Raw genomic sequence first — 18039 nt, forward strand, 5'->3', positions numbered from 1 at the left:
CAAATGTTGCCTCCATCCAGTACCTACTGTAGTGAATTGGGGTGAGCATCAGTAATGGTGTGGATTTGTATAGCCGGACAAACATACACACACACACACATCCAACATTTTTTTTGCATCCAAACATAGACTACGATCTTGCCCCAGACAAAAGAGGTATGCATGTAAAATTTAGTAGCCGTGGGTTCAACAGTGTGGATTTGTATAGCCAGACAAGCATACAAACATACATACATTCCGCTTTATATATAAAGATGAGACCTTCTGGAACTTCTGTCTAAACTTGGAGTCAGTACGAGTGCATATAGCCTTATTTCAGCTATGGTGTATAAAAGTCAAAGCCTTCCAGAATGTTAAGTGAAATTGTCGGTGAATACACCACCTATATGGAATCTTTTAACATGGACCTTAGTATCCCCACACAACAGTTACATTGTTTTTATGATTGTAAAGGGACCTTGGGTTTCAATACTGTTTGGACCTTCAATTGTGCTATAGTAGGGTGTTTTAACTCTTGTCTTAATGTTGGCCCTAACCCGGCTTTTAACCTTGGTATTGTATTCTATTTTTGTATACTCGCCTGTTCAAATTGCAATTCAAGTTACAATCGATTTCTTCACTGTTTTTTTTTTTACTCATTTATTTTCAAGCTTTTCAAATAATCAAAAAATACATCACCAAAAGTTCAATAGATTATAAAAACATAACACTCTACATTAAATAGGTAAGGAAATAAAAGTAATCCAAAGCATGTATAAATACTGAAACATCAGACATTTCAAAACCAATTACTAACCTTTCTTAAAATAAAATACCTAAACACAGTCTTACATTTTGAAAATTCCAACACAGAACAACACAAAAGACATACAGACATCTCACAGACTCACACAAAACAGAACAAAAACAAGACTGACGAAGAATCCTCAATTAAAGCACATATACATTATCAGGTAGTCGGATCCAACAGGAACAACTAATCATCAGATACACAATCACCATATAAATCCATAAACGGCTTCCAAAGAGCTCGATACTTACTTTCCTTTCCTTGCCTCACAAACATCACCCGCTCAAAGTTCGATGATACTAACAGATCATTAATCCAATTCTCTACTCTAGGCTTCTTCCTCGTCTTCCATACCATTAGTATTTGCTTCACTGCAACCACAAGTGCTTTATCAATCCATTGTCCATATTGACGAGCAACCGCACAACGCCCCCTACCCGACAAAAGCAACACCTGCATAGGCATCCTGGGAAAACGTATAGACAAGACTGCCTCCAATCTATCTAGCATTCCCACCCAAAAATCTAACACCCGAGAACAATACCATAACATATGAATCAACGTTCCCTTCTCCTTCCCACATCCCCAACAGAAGTCATCACCAGCCAGTCCTAAATGATACATACGCAATGGAGTCCAATACAGATGTCCTAACACTTTCAAATGAATCAATCTCAACTTGAGATCCAACCTACTTCTATATTGTGTACCCCACATAGATTCCCACTCCTTTTCCGTAATATCACATCCCAATTCCTGCTTCCACCTCTCCAATATTTTCCTTCCAGCATCAACATCCTTAGAACATACCGGCATCAAGCTAGTATAAGTGCATACCATCCGTGGCAATGACATAAGAATCTGACCACCCGCTGATACCTCCTCCAATGGCCCTGTCAACATTGCCAATCTCTCACTCAAAAGTGCTTTCAACTTCACAAACCTATTCAGTTCCCTCTTTGCTAAACGAAACGTCCTCTGCAACTCCTCGAATGACAATATATGGCCATCACTCATCACATCCCTGATACATAAAATCCCTTTCGAGACCCAACTTCCCCACATAAGGGCTTATTGGCTATTTGCAAGCTCGGATTAAGCCAAATAGAGGCGCCATAGTGCAAGTACAAGTTCCCTTGAAAAAGACTCAACCACCAAACCAAGATCTCTTTAGTCACAGTAATAGTCGGCAGTCTACTACCCCTCCCAGGCAGATGTCCCATTAAGGCAATAGCATGTCATGGAAAACCATTCAATTTACATCTTTCAATTAGTACCCAATAGGTTTCCGGCCCATTCCCCGCTGAAAAATAGTATGCCACCTTTTTCAAAATAAACCCTTTATAGTATTGTTCCAAATCTGGGTACCCAAAACCTCCACATTTTGTACTACGCGGCAAAATAAATTTTGGAATCTTAGGTCTCTTTTTATCCCCCCACAAAAAGTTTTGAAAAACTCTATCAATACTTGTCAGCTTCATTTTTTGAAAATTTCAAAGGCAAAGATTCTACAACATAAAGTACCTTTGGCAAAAGAGTCATTTTAATAGCGTTGACTTTAGCCCAAATCCCCATCGGTAATCTTTCCCACCTTCTAATATCCTTACTCAAGGTAGCCACCAATTTTTCCACATTGAAATCCACCATATTTCTGACATCCCTAGTCAGATAAACACCTAAATACTTCACATGAGTTGTAGTCCATTTACAATGCCAATCCAGAAAATAATCACGCACACAAGTTCTAGCGATCAGAAACACCTCCGTTTTGTCCCAATTAATTTTATGTCCCGACAACTTACCCACTTTATCACTGTTGTGTATTATATGCTATAGCTTACTGTGATGTTTTTAACTGTTTTTTATTGGTTTGATTTTGTAAAGGTTCTTTGAACTAAATACAAATAAATTAATTAATAAATACACTACTTACTATTGTTCTCAGCATATATCCTGATGACAGGCATCATCTCGAATAGCACCTTGGGCTTGGATTCCATTAGCTTTAGATTCCTTCTGTCCCAGCCAGCTCCTTCCAGGTACAGCCCATAAACATAAACACCCTTGGCTGGAGGGATTGTAATGTCATCCTTCATCCACTTTGTGACTTCATTCCATAGGAACACACTGTCTAGAGCCCATCCTTTGTTGGCACGAGTGATCTCCTAATGAAAACCAAAAATGCAATAATGAAATTCATTAATTTGATTTATTTATTATGCTCCTATACACAAGTGTTTCGAGGCGCAACAAGGCAGGGGAGAGGGAACAGAGGGAGGACAAGACAACAATCTTACTCAGCCTTGTGTTATTGAGATTGTGCAAGTGCTCAAACAAGAAGTGAAGGGGAGAGGATACAGGGAAAAGTGCACCCAGAGCACAGGGCCTTGGGTTAAGTGCTCGGAGGGTGGGGCTCCAAGGGGTGGTCGAGGCCCGTAAGTGCAAGGATAGCAGGGAGGCAATGCAAGTAGGGCCAGGCGGCAAGTGCAGGTGGGCTGATCAGGGGGGCCTGGTGTCCTGTAAGACTCAGAGGACAACCAGGCAGCCAGTCAGCAGATTGAGCAGAAGCAAGGGAAGGTTAGCAGGGTAGAGGGAGAGAGAAGAGGAGAAAAGGAGTTTCCAGAACATAAGGTGGTCTGGCTAAAGGCGGAGAGAGGCAGTGAGGCATTCCAGAGGGAGGCACCTGCAGAGGAGAGAATTCTACCCCCCCATCTCTGCTTGGTGAAGCGACTCACCTGCAGAGAGTTCGAGGTAGATGAGCGAAGGGCTCTAAGAGGAAGGTACTTAGGAAGAGAGAGCTGAAGGTGGAGAGGGCCACTGCCCAAAGAAAGCCTTGTGGACAATCCAGAGGGTCTTAAACTTAATCCTTGCAGCCAGAGGGAGTCAGTAGAGGAATTTGAGGGCTGGAGAGATGCGATCCCTGGGCTTGAGGCCAATTTGATAGTATGTAAATGGTACTTTTTTGTTTCAAGGCATATCACCTGATAGAACAATTAATCCCTTAATGTCCTCGGTCAACAGACAAGCTGCTATAGGTTTTTAGCTGCTCAGTAAAATACAAAATACATATAACATGCACAGGATATATTTTTGAATACTGAATCAAAGTAATACCCTGACACTTGATACATAGAAATAATGAAGTTAGTTGTGATTCATGTTTTTTGTTTAAACTGCAGCTGATTTGTGACAAGTAAATTAAGGAATAACATGGCAGTTTTTTAAATTGCTTGTGAAGTAAATTTAATTGGCCTAAATAATGCACTGATGCAAATTTTCTTCAGCATGGATTACTGATGCATTCACCTAAAATACGTTATGTTATTAGTATTTGTAGCACGATCGTTCACCCGAGGGCATCTTGGCGCATGGATGTACACTGCAACAGTAGAGTCAGCCCTCAAGACTGGACAAAGAGCTCTGTTTTTAGCAGGTGGCAAAAATGTTAATGATTCTCAGTCACCCTAAGTTGAAGGGGGAGACTATTCCATAATTTACTTGCAGCCACGGAAAAGGCCCGACCACCAATTCGCTGAAGGCGAAATTTGGGCCCCTGAACCAGGCAATCATTGCCAGATCGCAATGATCCACAAGAAACATAGGGATGAAATGTATCACAATGAAAATCCACCCATACCTGATGGTAGGCCCGATGAACGAGGCAAAGGGATTTAAAGGCTATTCTCTGTTTTGCCGGGAGCCAAGGCAGACGATGAAATACAGGGCTGATGTGAGAGCCGTACGGAGTGTTTGTGGCTACCCGGGCGGACAGATTTTAAATCAGCTTAAGCCGATTGATAAGGCCAGCTGGTTGGGCCAGATACAGAGCATTACAATAATCCAGCCTACTGGAAACAAGAGAGGTGACGTCCTCAGGACGCGAGGAGGGGGAAGAAAGGGCAGAACTTTCCACAGAACCCTCAATAGAAAGTGCCCAGTTTGACAGACAGCACTTACTTGTGGGGCCATGGACAGAGATGCTGACAAGTATACCCCCAAGTTTTTCACCACTGTCACCTTCAAAGGCCAGAAGTCAGAGTACCAAGGAAAGGATTTAGGAGAGGTACCAACCACAAGAACCTCTGCCTTGTCCCCATTCAATTTAAGCCAGTTGGCACTCATCCGATCCCCCACAGCCAGCAGGCAGTCCCTCAGATGAGACAACACCCCACCCCGGTCAAGATCTAATCAGACCAGGATCTAGGTGTCGTCAGCATACAAGTAGCACCTGAAGCCGAGGGAGTCGATGAGATCAATCAGTGGCTGAATATAGACGTTAAATAACATCGGGGACAAGGCGTAGCCCTGGGGGAACTGGAAAGAGAATACAGAGAGGAAAGAAACAGGGAGAGGGAGACTGATTAGCTGTCAATGTGCCGGTCTATTTTTAAGAGTACACATTGTTTCTCCTAACTATCACATTACAGGAATTGCCTGAAAAAATAAAACATAATGGGTCTCAAATTAAAAGGTGCATAAATAGCATGGAAAGCACTGTGACCACTAACACATATATGTCTGCAGTCCTTTTCATGATATTTGTATTGTTTACATGAGGGGCTGCAAGACATGCACGGACATCTGTGAGATCCTGGGATCACATGTTTTTGTCTGCCCTTCACAAAAAGAATTATGTAACTCTCTGCACCACCTCTTCGCCTCACCACCCTGCTCTAACCTATACCCCACACACTATCACTATTCTGTGCTCATTTTATAGCGTTGCACGTTATGCCCCAGGCCATGTGACATTCTGAGTGAAATCAGCTGCATGTGTGTCATGCACATGCAAAGTGATTGGATCCAGTCTCAGAGAACCTCATCTTTCTCAGCTGGGAGGCATTGGCTGCCATACAGCAACCCAGCATTTTGGAATAACTCGGCTCCTGTTGCAAGGTCCTGCAAGCATACTCTGGGCCAGTGTTCTCCTCCTTCTACTTCAGTCTAAGTAAACCAATCTTTCTCATTCAATTTCATTGTGAGTGGGTGCCAGCGCATTCCGTGGACCCCTTTGCTCACCGGAACCGTGAACTTTTCTAACATTTTGGTTTCTCTAATCATTCTATGGGTGTTCATGTTCACCCACAGGGTGGTCCAACAGGCCACTTGTCTCCCCTTTGTAGTATTTGTAATTTCATCTAGACACCAATGCTTTCCAGATAGTGCAGGGTACCACCAATGAGTGGTATGTGTTCTTCATACAAGGCTGGGGATGGAGTGAAGGACATGGCGAATACTCCGAATGCAGTCTCCATAGCAAGCATCATGGATCATGTGGCAGACCCAAGCCTCCCCTCTCTCACCATACAGCCTCCATCCTGTCACTTTGTCACAGAGGTGACGTGTGGAAGGGTACTGATACCCATATTAATCCAGCAGTGGACTGGAAAACCAAAAATTGCCCATTAAATGTTTTTCATAGTGGTCCTATATCACAACGTGCACTCAAATGTGTCAAGTGAGCCAAACTCCTCTAAGTAGGGTTTCAGGTTTTTTCTGTGCAAGTGAAGTTAGAATGATGGTTGCAAATAGTGTATTTTAAAATACATATTGGGATTTAAAAGGTAGTTAAACCTAAAAATAAATTTACTAGACAGATGTGTAAACAATGAGGAATAATATACTGAGAGTTTATGGCACATTCTTAGTTTCAAAAAGATGTAGGTGTATGGAAAAATGGAAGGAAGGGGGTGTGGTGACCTGGTAAGAGGTGCCCAAAATCAGGATGACCACACATAATAGGTCCATGGTGTAGAGGCCCACAGAGAAATATCACAAGTTCCCTATATGACAGCATACTACTTATTTTAATGCAAACACACACATGCAGTCATGATGGTCTGGCTGCAAAAGGCAGACGTGGAGGAGGAATACAAGGATAAAGTGACTTCAAATCCAGCGATGGACTAGGCGATTGATTATATGAGGCTGGATCAAGAGAGCAAGGGGCTAGGAACTTGTCTATACATTGAGATGGGTGTCTTCCACAATTCCAAGACCTCAAAACCACTAGTAAGGATGGCATCTTCAGTTTGGGAGGGGCTTGAGCATTCTTTGAGCTTGTAAGGTTCGGTGGTATCCATTTTGTTGCACAAAGTTACAAACAAATGTTCACTAACATATTCAAAACCTTAGAAATGTGTAGAGATTATTACTAAAATTAAGCAATGCTAGGTAACTCAGTGAATGGGAAAGATATGACATGCTGCTGGGGGACAGAGGGAGGGCAAAATTAATGTCCAGTGATGCCCTGATTACTTTTCCACACTTGTTATTACTCTGAAATACCTTTACCTTGTCAAGGTACATGTAGGTACAGAGGGGCCTTTGACTAGTCCATTGATTTCTTGATGAAAACCACACCTCTTCACAGATGAGAGTCCATACAAAGGATCTCCTTGCCCCATCTGCTCCTTTGACAGTTAACAATCAGTAAATCAATACTGAATAAACAATTAAGATGCAGGAAGAGAAGGGGGATCCATGATTGTAACAAAGAGGAGTTGACTAAGACAAAGTTGATGTATATAACCAGGGCCTTACCATCTTTACTCATCCCAGTCAGGTGTACAGTATGAGGGGATGGCAAGCAGTATGTAACGCCATTAGCTTTATTTGAAATAGAGGCAGATTAAACCTTAATAAACCATAATAATAGCATGCAAAACCACAGGTCCAAATACACAGTCTTAAGGCTCTGCCATCTGAAGGTGATCATTTGTCAAAGATGGTTGCAGGGATGCTCAGGTGGCAGCCCTCCAAATATCCCCAACGGATGCCCCGGAAATGTTTGTCTAAGAATCAAACATGTCCCTGATGCTTCAAAGTTCACATTCCAGACTTCAAACAGCTGCTCAAAGTATGGCATGAAAGCTTAAGACCCTTTGCTTCCAGGTCAAAAGCTACTGACGGTAAGGAGTAGAAAGAAAGGAAAAAGAAAACAAAATTGTGATTACTTGAACGTTTAAATAAAGTAGGGGTAAATCAGCAAGCACCCCTTAACACACATTGATGAAAAACAAAGAAAAAACCTGATAATTATTCCTCCCTTCAAGAATATATGATTACAAAAAGAAAAGTCACCATTGCTGATAGAACACAAATCAGAAGTAATGAAATAGTTAAAAGGGGATAGCCTGAAGAACTAGAGGTAGCTCACCACGTTGGCAACTCATTTTCACGATGAGTCTAGATAAAGAAAATCTCTAGAGAAGATGGAAGATGAACGATCCTGCGTGCGTTAATGCACCAGGGGATCTCTGACAGTCAAGAACCCTGCTCAGTGATCTTTCAGAAAAGTAAGTTACATTCCTATCAATACTCTGCCTAGATGAACGGAATGATCATGAAGCAGTCATACACAACTGTAACAATTCTCCTAGAATGCCAACAGTGCTGCTAAGATTTCAGAGTAGATGCCCTACTAGGCCTTAAGACTGACAATGCCAACAGGTTGGACAGACAGCTGCACTGGAGGCTGCCCTTGAAATGTCTTCGCACCATATTCAGTTTGTGTGAAAAAGCAATAAAACCCATGCTGGTGCTGAATGCTTCAGATGAATGGGTGACTGCTGGTGAGGTGCTGGTTCGGCTAGTATCTATCTTTATCATGTCAATCTGTCTTGACCATGTTAGTTTCAAATCTGTTCCTTGGCATTGGCCATCATCTTGTCAATTGAGACCCATCCATGGGCTGAGATGAAAATTGATAAAACTAGCTGTGAACATCCTTGAAATACCCCTTTAGCCTCATGAAATAATGGTTGTGCATGGCAAGGGGATGCGATCACCCTGTGCTCCTTACCCTAAACTCCACCCAATGTCTCACAGGACACCAGAGCCTGCTGAATGGAGCCATCCCCTGGCAGAGTTGCAAAGACATTGGGTGGGTGGGCTGCTTTAATTTGCTTGCCCCTTTATTGCAGATGGCATCAAGAAGAAACAGTAAAAGGGTTTTTATTGCAATAATTGAGAAGGGTCTCAAATAAGAAACTGGACAGCATTGTGCATAATAGGTATTGGGCAAGAAAAGTTGGTACTTGAGTCCCTTAGCCAGGCAAAGGTAGAAAGGACAGGGACTTGGGCCTTCCCGACTTCAACCCCCCCACCTCTGGGGCAGGACTGGCTCTGGTAAAGACCCTGTAGGCCTCCTGCGCCAGGTTGAGGGGGGCCCCAATGCTATCTTGACAGGGTCAGGTCACTGACAATGTCACCTCTCTCTCTCATTTATTCTCTCTCTTCTCTCAATATATATAGGAACCTGTTCTGCAAGGCTTCTGTGTGTCGCTCTGTGTAGTTAAATTGTATGTGAGAGTTTAAGGGTTCTCAGATTCTGTGATAGCATGATTATTATTATTTATTTTGAGTTTTTGTAACTTATTGTGGTGAAGCATCACAGCGTCTGGCAAGAGGAAAAAGCATGTGACAAGAGCTAGGTCTTCAGATTGCCTTGGAACTCAGAGGATGGTCTCATCACAACAGTGCTGGGAAGGTTCAAGTTACTTACCTGTAACTATTGTTCTCCAGCATGGGTCTGGCATGGATTCACATGCTCATGAATATTCCCTGTTGTCAGGCTGGGAATCCTCGGTCAAAGAAAAAACTGTTTCACTTTCACTTACAAACTGTATTTCTCCTCTAAACCAATCACTTTCTGCAGGGTCATAAGGCCACCATCCAATGACAGGTGCCTCCCTAAGCCTCTCTTCTGGTAGCCATCTTGAGATTTGGTAAGCACATAAAGTGGCAGTATGACCAAGAAGAGGCGCAGAGGGGACGAAGAGAGGGTTTGCATGTAAATCTATGCCAGACCCATGCTGGAGAATGTTAGGCAGAATTATATGCAGTACCCTTTGGGAACACCATACACAATTAAGACTACAAGTGACAGTACAAATTCACCTCTGGTAGAAGCCTGTACTACACAGTAAAAGTGGTAGCGATGGCTGAGCCTCCAGACTTATCTCAAGAGTAAGTGAGCAGTATCAAATAGTTACACAAAGGACCGCAATTACTATGATTCAAACAAAAACTGACTCAAGGTTTCCAATTAAAAGAATAGACATTTATTTACTCTTTAGTTATATAACATTTCATAAGGTAAGCAGTTTTAAAAATCACAATCTTAATACACCACACCACTCCCAATAAGTTCCAGACAAGTTAAGTTCACAAAATGAAGTGGGAGCAAAATGACACTCCAGCAATTTAAAAAGCGAGGGAAAGACAAAGTTAATAGAAATTGAAACACACCAACAGGTAAGTACTCAGGGCAATTGAGCAAGAGGAACTACAGTGATAGGATCACGTAAAAAAGGTTAGGGCCACAGTCAATGGGTCAAAAGTCTTTTGCTCAAGATCACACGGTTCAGGGTAGTTTGCGGTAAAGTTTGTGCCACGGGTTCCGGACAAGGCTGGCTGGCAGAAAGGTTAGTTCAAAGAGAGCCCTCAGATTGGAGAAAGATTTCAAACACTTTCACCGCGGTTGAACGAAACGAACAACCGGATTTGCACAGTACCTTAAAACGGAGAAGAAGCTGTAGCTGAGGCGGACGTCCCTGGTAGTTTCTGCAGGCTCCCGGTTCCTGAAGCGACTGTCTGACTGACAAGAAGTAGGAAGACTGGAGGGTCCTGCACTACCGAGGGAAGAAACCAGCAGTGGAGCAAAGCAACAAATAAAATACGTGCTCCTTAAAACCCAAGCTGGATCCGACCATCCTGGCTATCCAGCCCACTGTAGCTCTGTACAGCAAATTCGACCAGAGTAACCAGAGGAGGGGTCCTGGCTTGAAGTTTGAGCAAACTAGTTGGTCCCACCAGCTCAAGGGAAGAAGATTCCTGGAGGATCTTCTCTGTCGTTGGATTCTGAAGATTCGGACTTGCAGCAAGGCTTCACCGGGCAGTTCAGTCGTTGTAGGGGTCCTCTTCTGTCAGCTCCTCGTTGGTTCTTTCGTTCCAGTGGCAACTCTGCCTTTCCAGTCCCAGAGAATTGCTTTTTATGCAGTTTTTACCCATTCACACAGCCTGGCTGTCAATCACACAGCAGGGTGGCTGTCGTGGCAAGGACAGTCAACCAGCCAATCAAACAGGAGTGCGACTTGAGTTAACAAGGGAACCCATGGCAGGGGTCCTAAGCCCCCTCCCTCACATCCCGCCTACCCAGACTTTCAGGTGCCTTAAGGAGGGCTTCTGTGCAGAAGCCCGCGAAAAGACGGCAAACAAAGGGACCAAACCTGGTTTGGCGTGCAGGGTAAAACACGAGAAAGACTTTAACAAAAAGAAATGGTGAATAAACCCAGCCGGAGCCGAAATAAAATATATTTGGTCAAGCGGGTTTATGTTTGAGGCTAATAAAATAGCCTAAAACAATACCATAGTTATATAAGCTAACCGCAGTATGAAAAATAGGGTAGTTACCTCTGCCACCAGCCAAGTCTTGATGAAAAGGGAGCGAAACAGTGCTCCAAGAGAAACAGACAAAAAGGGATAAGATTTAACCCTTTCCAATACTCCATGTAAGATGGGTTTGTACTGGGTCTGTGATTTAAAGAGACTACATAAAGTTAATGGCAACTTTACATTTTTCTCGGAGACAGTAGTCAGTCCCAGAAAAGTTTAGTCAGTGGGAAGTCTAAAAGACAACCACTGCACTGCACTGAAGGTGCTGTGTAACACAAATAAAAATGATGCTCATGGAGAAGGTGAGGCTCCAGAGCCCAAGATCACACAAATGGTAAAAATACACACTGCAAAACACATGTAAGAGTGGGAAAAAGGCTCACACTCTTACCAGGTGAAAATATAAACCCTAGAAATCCAGCAAAGCTGATGATGGACTCATTAGGTAAGGGAAATCAGCCATTTATGAGAATTCTCCCTAACAGAGAACATAACTTAAACCTTCTCCAGCATGGGGTCTGGCATGGGTTTGCATGCTCATGAATAAAGAATACATATCAGTACAACATTACACAACCCCGGGTGGCAAGGCTCAACAGAAGCAATTACACTTACCTTTGTAACAGACTCACCTCAAGCAAACAGGTTGCGTAGCACTGCTTGGCCGACTCTGGACTCCTCCCTGGAATCTCTGTCAACCCAGTAGAACTTCATGAAGGTGTGTGTGGGCCTCCATCTAGCAGCCCTGTAGATGTCTAGCAGGGTCACTCCAGACAGGAATGCCATGGTCACAACGATCGCTCTGGTGGAGTGGGCTCTTGGACGACCGGGCAACAGTCGGTTCGCCAACCGATGACAGTGTGTGATGCAGCCGGAGAGCCACCTTGAAATGGAAGCCTTGGACAAGGCCTTCCCATGGTTCACAGGACCAAAGTTCACAAACAGCTGTGAGGTCTTCCGAAAACTCTTTGTGAGTACCATGTAGAACTTCAGGGCACAAGCATTGTCCAGTGAGTGCAAGGCCCTTTCTACCGGCGACAAAGGTTTCTGGAAAAAAACAGGTAACACCAAAGGTTCGCTAAGGTGGAATTCCGACGGAACCTTCGGCATGAAGGAGGGGTGCATACGCAGCACCACCCTAATTTCGTGCAAAGCCAGATATGGATGCTTTCAGGATAGTTGTTAGGGAGGATTTTCATTTTAGTGCTTAATTCCTCCCACCTTAGAGACCCACAACTCTTTTGCTGAACTTTGGGACTTTGTACCTTTAATCCTATGTGTTTTCTGTGTTTGTTTTTTTAGTCTGACAAACTCCATAGGCATTGTCTTTTTACATTGTGACACAGAGCACCTTCAGTGCAGTGGCATAGGGAGTCCTTTAGATTTCCCAAAGGTTTAAATACCTTCCCTCGGTTAAACTACTATTTCCAAGGGCAGTACTATCTTACATAGAGTGCTGGAGGGGTTACTTAATATCCTCTTTGTCTACTTTCTCATGTAACATTTTATGATACCCTTTCTACAATTAATGGCTGGTGGCCGTGGTTTACTTTTTCCGACCATTTTGTGTTTTTACAGCGAGCTGCGTTTGCAGCTGCAGTATAGAACCCTTGGGCGCCCATTTTGTCAAAATGGCCCGGTGTTCTTTTTTCGCCATTTCTTGTTGTAAAGGCCCTTCTTGAGATTTACTCTGAGCACCAAACCAGGTTTGGTCCCTTTGTTCATTTTGTCTTTGGCGGGGTTCAATGCTGAAGCCCGCCTCGGGCTCCAGCGTTTCTGGCAAGACAGAAAACGAGGGAGGTTCACGAAACTCACTGTGCTTAGTCACCTTGGTTACAGGAATGCACCCAAAGGTCATTGGCCGGATGGCTGTCCTTGGAGGACAGCCACCCTGCTGTGTGAGTGACAGCTAGGCTGCGAATGAATGGGAGAGACTTGCATAAAAGGCGAGGTCTTTTGCAAGGAAGGCAGAGTTGACCACTGGATGAAGGAATCCAAAGAAGAACTTGGAAGAGAAGCTTGCTCCAACTCCTGGACCTTTGGTTTGCATAGCGAAGCCCTGCTGCAGTGCTGAAGCTCCGAAATTGCCTTGACTACAGAAGCTCTGCAAAGGACGACTTTTCCCCCTGGGTTGGTGGGACCAATCGACCCCAAGACAAACTCATCTGGAAATCCTCTCGAAGCTGGCTGTACTTCCATTGCTGCTACAGGAATCGAGTGTCAGGGAGGGGAACACCAGAATCGAGTGCATCGTTTTCAAGTCGGACTCAAGCTCCAGGAAGATCCTCCGGCTGTGGTGCTATTTGCGAGAAGTTGAAACCGTGAAGTGCTGCTGATCTGAACTTTTCCCATTGCTGCCGTTGACCTTCAAACCGTAGTGCAGGAGTACCCAGACGTCCTCTCTCTTGTCCCCACGACTGAGGCCCAGGAACAAGAGGATCTGCCATACTACAACAGGAACAGAAGCCAGCTGGAACCAATTTCTTCAGACCTAAGGTACTGTGAACTAAGGGGTACTTACCTCTTGCTGTGTAGTTTGCGAGCTCTCACTTGAGACTTGCATTTCCTGCCTTTTCTAGAGTTTCTTGCAGCTCTGCTTTTCAAAAGCCTCCCAGCTTGTGGCCCAACAGTGATTTATTTAGCAACAAAAACTCTCTATAACATTGTGCAAGATTTTTTACTTACCTACAAGAAGAACCTCAGCTCCCCTAGACTTTGCTCCATTGACATTGGCTATCCTGGCTCCCTGATAGACTGTTCTAACCCCTGACTCTGTGGTTTGATCTTTCCCTCCAAAAAGTCATACATTGTTTACTTGCATCACTGGGAAAGGGTTAATCTACATTGCATTGGAGGGTCCAAAAGTGATTACCTGTTTGAGAAACGTGTTAACCATTGTTTCTTCCTCTAACATTTTCCTTTTGACACCAAATTCAGTATTGCTCAAAATGTACCAGTGATATATCAATGTCCACAGTGTCCTAGTTATTGAAGTCACCTCAGGGTGTAGGAAGCGCCTGTGTGCCATCCCAAAGGGGTATCTACTGATTTATTGAAACTGAGAGTGTGTATTTTGAAGTATATTTAAATATTTAAGTATTACATATGTGCTGCCTTCTGAAGAAGGCTTATTGAACTGAATGTTAAATTAATAAATAATTATTTTAATCAAGAAACCTTGAGTGTAAGAGTTATTTGGATACGTGTCACTGTGAAACTCTATGTTGCAACCCTACAGCTCACATTGACCCCTCTTGAGATAAGCCTGGCTGCTCAGTCACTCTACCAACTTGTGTATATTCGACCAAATGACCTAGAACCGTACAGACGTATACCAAAGGTTGGGTTGGTATTGCCAAGAGGACAAGGCTGGTGCAGTCTCCCACAGGGCACTGCATACAATCTTGCCTAACAATAGTGCCTGTATCTCGCCTACCCTTCTGACGGAGGTGATGGCCACAAGGAAAGTCATCTTCCACAAGAGGAACTTGATTGCGGCCTGATGTATAGGCTCAAAGGGAGCCCCCTTGAGACTTGTCAGAACCACATCGAATTCCCATGCCGAGGCAGGAGCCTTCACCAGCGAGAAAGATTGAAAAAGTCCTTTGAGAAATTCCTTGACTAGTCAGTGTGACCAAAGCGACGATCTTCCTGGAAACCTAGTGTAGCGGGTGATAGCTTGCAGATGTACCTTTATAGATGCGTGTGCTAGTCCGGCCTTGGCCAAGGATAGCAAGTTTGGAAGAACCTGTGAACAGAGACTGTGAGAGGGGTAATCTTCTGAGATCGACACCATGTAGCGAAATGCTTCCACTTGTGACCGTAGCACTTCAAGGTTGAACGATGCCCTGGTCTTGGCAAGGACCTCCCTGCAGTCTGCAGGCAACCCATATCCTCCAAACACTAGGGCTGCAAGATCCAAGCCCGCAGGTTCAGCGATCCTGTGTCATGATGAAGGATTGCGCCTCCTTCTGGTGAGAAGATCCAGAACCACTGGTAGCTTGACCGGCGGCCGACGCTGACAGGCTTAGAAGGTCCAAATACCAAATCTGCCTCAGCCACACCGAGGCAATGAGTATCATTTTGCATGGACACTGTCTGAGTGTTTTGATGACTTGTAGCAGGAGTGGGAACAGAGAAAACATGTACAGAAACAGCCCCTCCCAAGGGAAGCAGAATGCGTCCCCCAGGCTCCTCAGATGGTGGAATATGCTGGCAAACTGCTGGCACTTGGAGTTGGCCGCCGTTGCAAACAGATTGATCTGGGGCCAGCCCCATTTGACTAATAGGCGGTCCACCTGATCTTGACGAAGCTCCCACTCATGGTAGGGGCGCAGCTCCCTCCTGAGGGTGTCTGCGATGGTGTTCTTGACTCGGGCCAGGTGGAGAGGGATGAGGAACATCCCCTGTCCAACGGCCAAGCGCCACAAGTCCTGTGCTTCTTTGGAGAACACCAGGGTTCAACTGCACCCCTGCTTCCTAATGTGGAACATGGTGGTGGTGGTGTTCGTGAAGATCCTCACCACCTTGCCTTTTAGAGATGGTAGGAAGACTTGAGGGCCAAGAACACTGCACGTAGCTCCAGGATATTGATATGAAGATCCTTCTCCTCCGGCAGCCACAGGCCTCTGGCTTACAGAACTCCTGTGTGCGCTCCCCAGCCTTCCAGGGAGGTGTCTGTGGTGAATGTCTCCTGATTTAGGGGTTCCTGAAATTCTGTTCCTTGGGCGATGTTGGAGCGGACGCCCCACCATACTATAGCCCGTTGGAACTCGTCATTGAGAGCGATCTTGTCCATGAAGCTTTCGGGCACCTGTATCCAGCGGGAGTCCAGGAATTCCTGTAGTGGTCACATTTGCAACCTGCAGAGCCGGACAAGATAGATGCAGGATGACATCATGCCCAATAACGACTTGATGGCCCACACTGTGGCCGTCTACGTCAATGACAGCCGTTGCACCTTTCCTTGAATGGCTGCTAGCCTCTCCTCTGAGGGCGATGCCAGGTAGGACACTGTATTGAGTCTGGTGCCAAGGAACAGCATGTTCTGGGATGGCTTTAAGCAAGACTTTGGATAGTTGAGAGAGAATCCCAGATCCGTCAGTAGTCGGACCGTCATATCTGTGTGACTGTCGGCCAGCTCCAGCGAGGGCGCCCAATTCAGCCAGTCGTCCAGATACGGGTATAGGTGTATGCCTTGTAGATGCAGATGGGCCACTGGAGCCAGGCACTTTGTGAACACTCTCAGAGCCAACTTCAATCAGAAAGATAGGGCCTTGAACTGGTAGTGCTGTCCATGCACCATGAAACGCAGAAACATATTCTTGTGAATGGGGACATGGAAGTAGGTGTCCCCCAGGTCCAACAATGTCAAGAACTCTCCTTTTTCCAAATGGCCGAGCACGTTTTGCAAAGTGACTATCCTGAACTTTTGGGACTTTAGGTACTTGTTCAGACATGGTATGTCTAGGTTGGGCCTCCAAACGCCTGTCTTCTTTCTGACCAAAAAGTATCTGGAATAGACTCCAGAGCCCTGTAGCTTCTGGGGAACTAGCTCTATCGTCCATTTTCGCAGCATGGCCCGTACCTCTTGCAGGAGCTGAGGGATGTGCTGCTCCTGCCGAGTAACCGGTGAGATATGCGGACACCTGCGTTGAAACTCCAGGGTGTGTCCTTGGGTGAGAGCATCCAGCACCTATCTGTCAGTGGTGCTCTTTCTCCACTCACTGATGAACTTCGTCAGCCAGCCTTCCACCGGGGTGCACGTGTGGGGGCCCGACGACCCGGTCAGTTCAGGCTTGCTTCAGCACTGCCATCCTGCCCTGCGGGCGACAGCGACACTCCTCTGCTACCATAGGCCTGGGAACGGCCTCTGTAGGCTTCCTGAATTGGGGATTTGGAAGGTTGATGGTGCGATGCTGAGAAACCTTTTGAAGACCTGCTCGACTTTCCCCTGGAGGAGCGAAAAGAAGAGCGATGCTGCTGGAGAGTGCCCAGTGAACGGGCCATCTCTGTATCCATTTTGATGGCCTGAAAAGGTTCTCTCTGTCAAAGGGTTCCAGCACCTTTACCTGGACTTCCTGATGGAAATTTGTGGTTTTCATCCAGTCTTGGCGATGAAGGCAGACACTGTTCCCCATTTGACAGAACCCTGTGTCGGCGACGTCCAACGCCACTCTGATGGCGTGATCAGACGCCACTTCCCCTTCCTGGAAGAATGCAATTGTCTCCATCTTCTTATCATCGGGGAGGACTCCAGAATAGTCCCCAGCCTGTACCACAACTCCCTGTCGCTCCTAGCCAGGATCGCCAGTGCGTTGGCCACCTTGATAGAGGACACTGCAGTGTAAATCACCTTCTTTGACATGGTGTCCATCCTTTTCCCCTCGCTGTCCGGAGGGACCGAAGACAACAAGGATGGGTTGGCTGACTGTTTCCTCATGGCCACCGATACCACCGAATCCAGCGATGGCTGCAACCTCAGGCACTTGGGTGCAGAATCCGGCACCCTATATTTCTTCCCCAGCCTATCCCGGTGGCTGGAGCCATGCAAGGGTTATTCATGAGGGCCAGGCCCTCTTCCCAAACATCATCCAGAAGGGGCACCACCATGATTGTCTTCCTCTTGGCCAGGGCCATTTTAAGCACTTTTGGGGCCCTGGGCACGGACTTCTTTGGGGCCCCCCTCCACCAAAGGAATTAAGTGATCAAGAATATCTGACGCATGCCCCCCACCCCCGCCGCAATCACAATCCATAGGTTGATATGCTGCCTCACAGCATTACAAATAAGGATTTTTACTCCCTTTAAGTCCCCTTACCCTCTTCATTCTTGCTCTAATCAGAATGATA

At 45.4% G+C, this 18039-nt stretch overlaps 1 protein-coding gene across 1 annotated transcript in view; it reads right to left on the reverse strand.

Annotated features, from left to right (window-relative positions):
- Positions 1 to 18039, reverse strand: part of DNAH5 (dynein axonemal heavy chain 5) — a 4235244-nt gene that overhangs the window by 88920 nt on the left and 4128285 nt on the right. The window contains exon 78 of the mRNA XM_069613779.1: positions 2724 to 2955. Within this exon, the coding sequence (XP_069469880.1) occupies positions 2724 to 2955 (232 nt within the window). The remainder of the gene's footprint in view (positions 1 to 2723; positions 2956 to 18039) is intronic.

This window comes from Ambystoma mexicanum, chromosome 5p, assembly GCF_040938575.1.
Source record: "Ambystoma mexicanum isolate Mex_15411 chromosome 5p, UKY_AmexF1_1, whole genome shotgun sequence".
In the NCBI taxonomy this organism is placed as follows: domain Eukaryota; kingdom Metazoa; phylum Chordata; class Amphibia; order Caudata; family Ambystomatidae; genus Ambystoma; species Ambystoma mexicanum.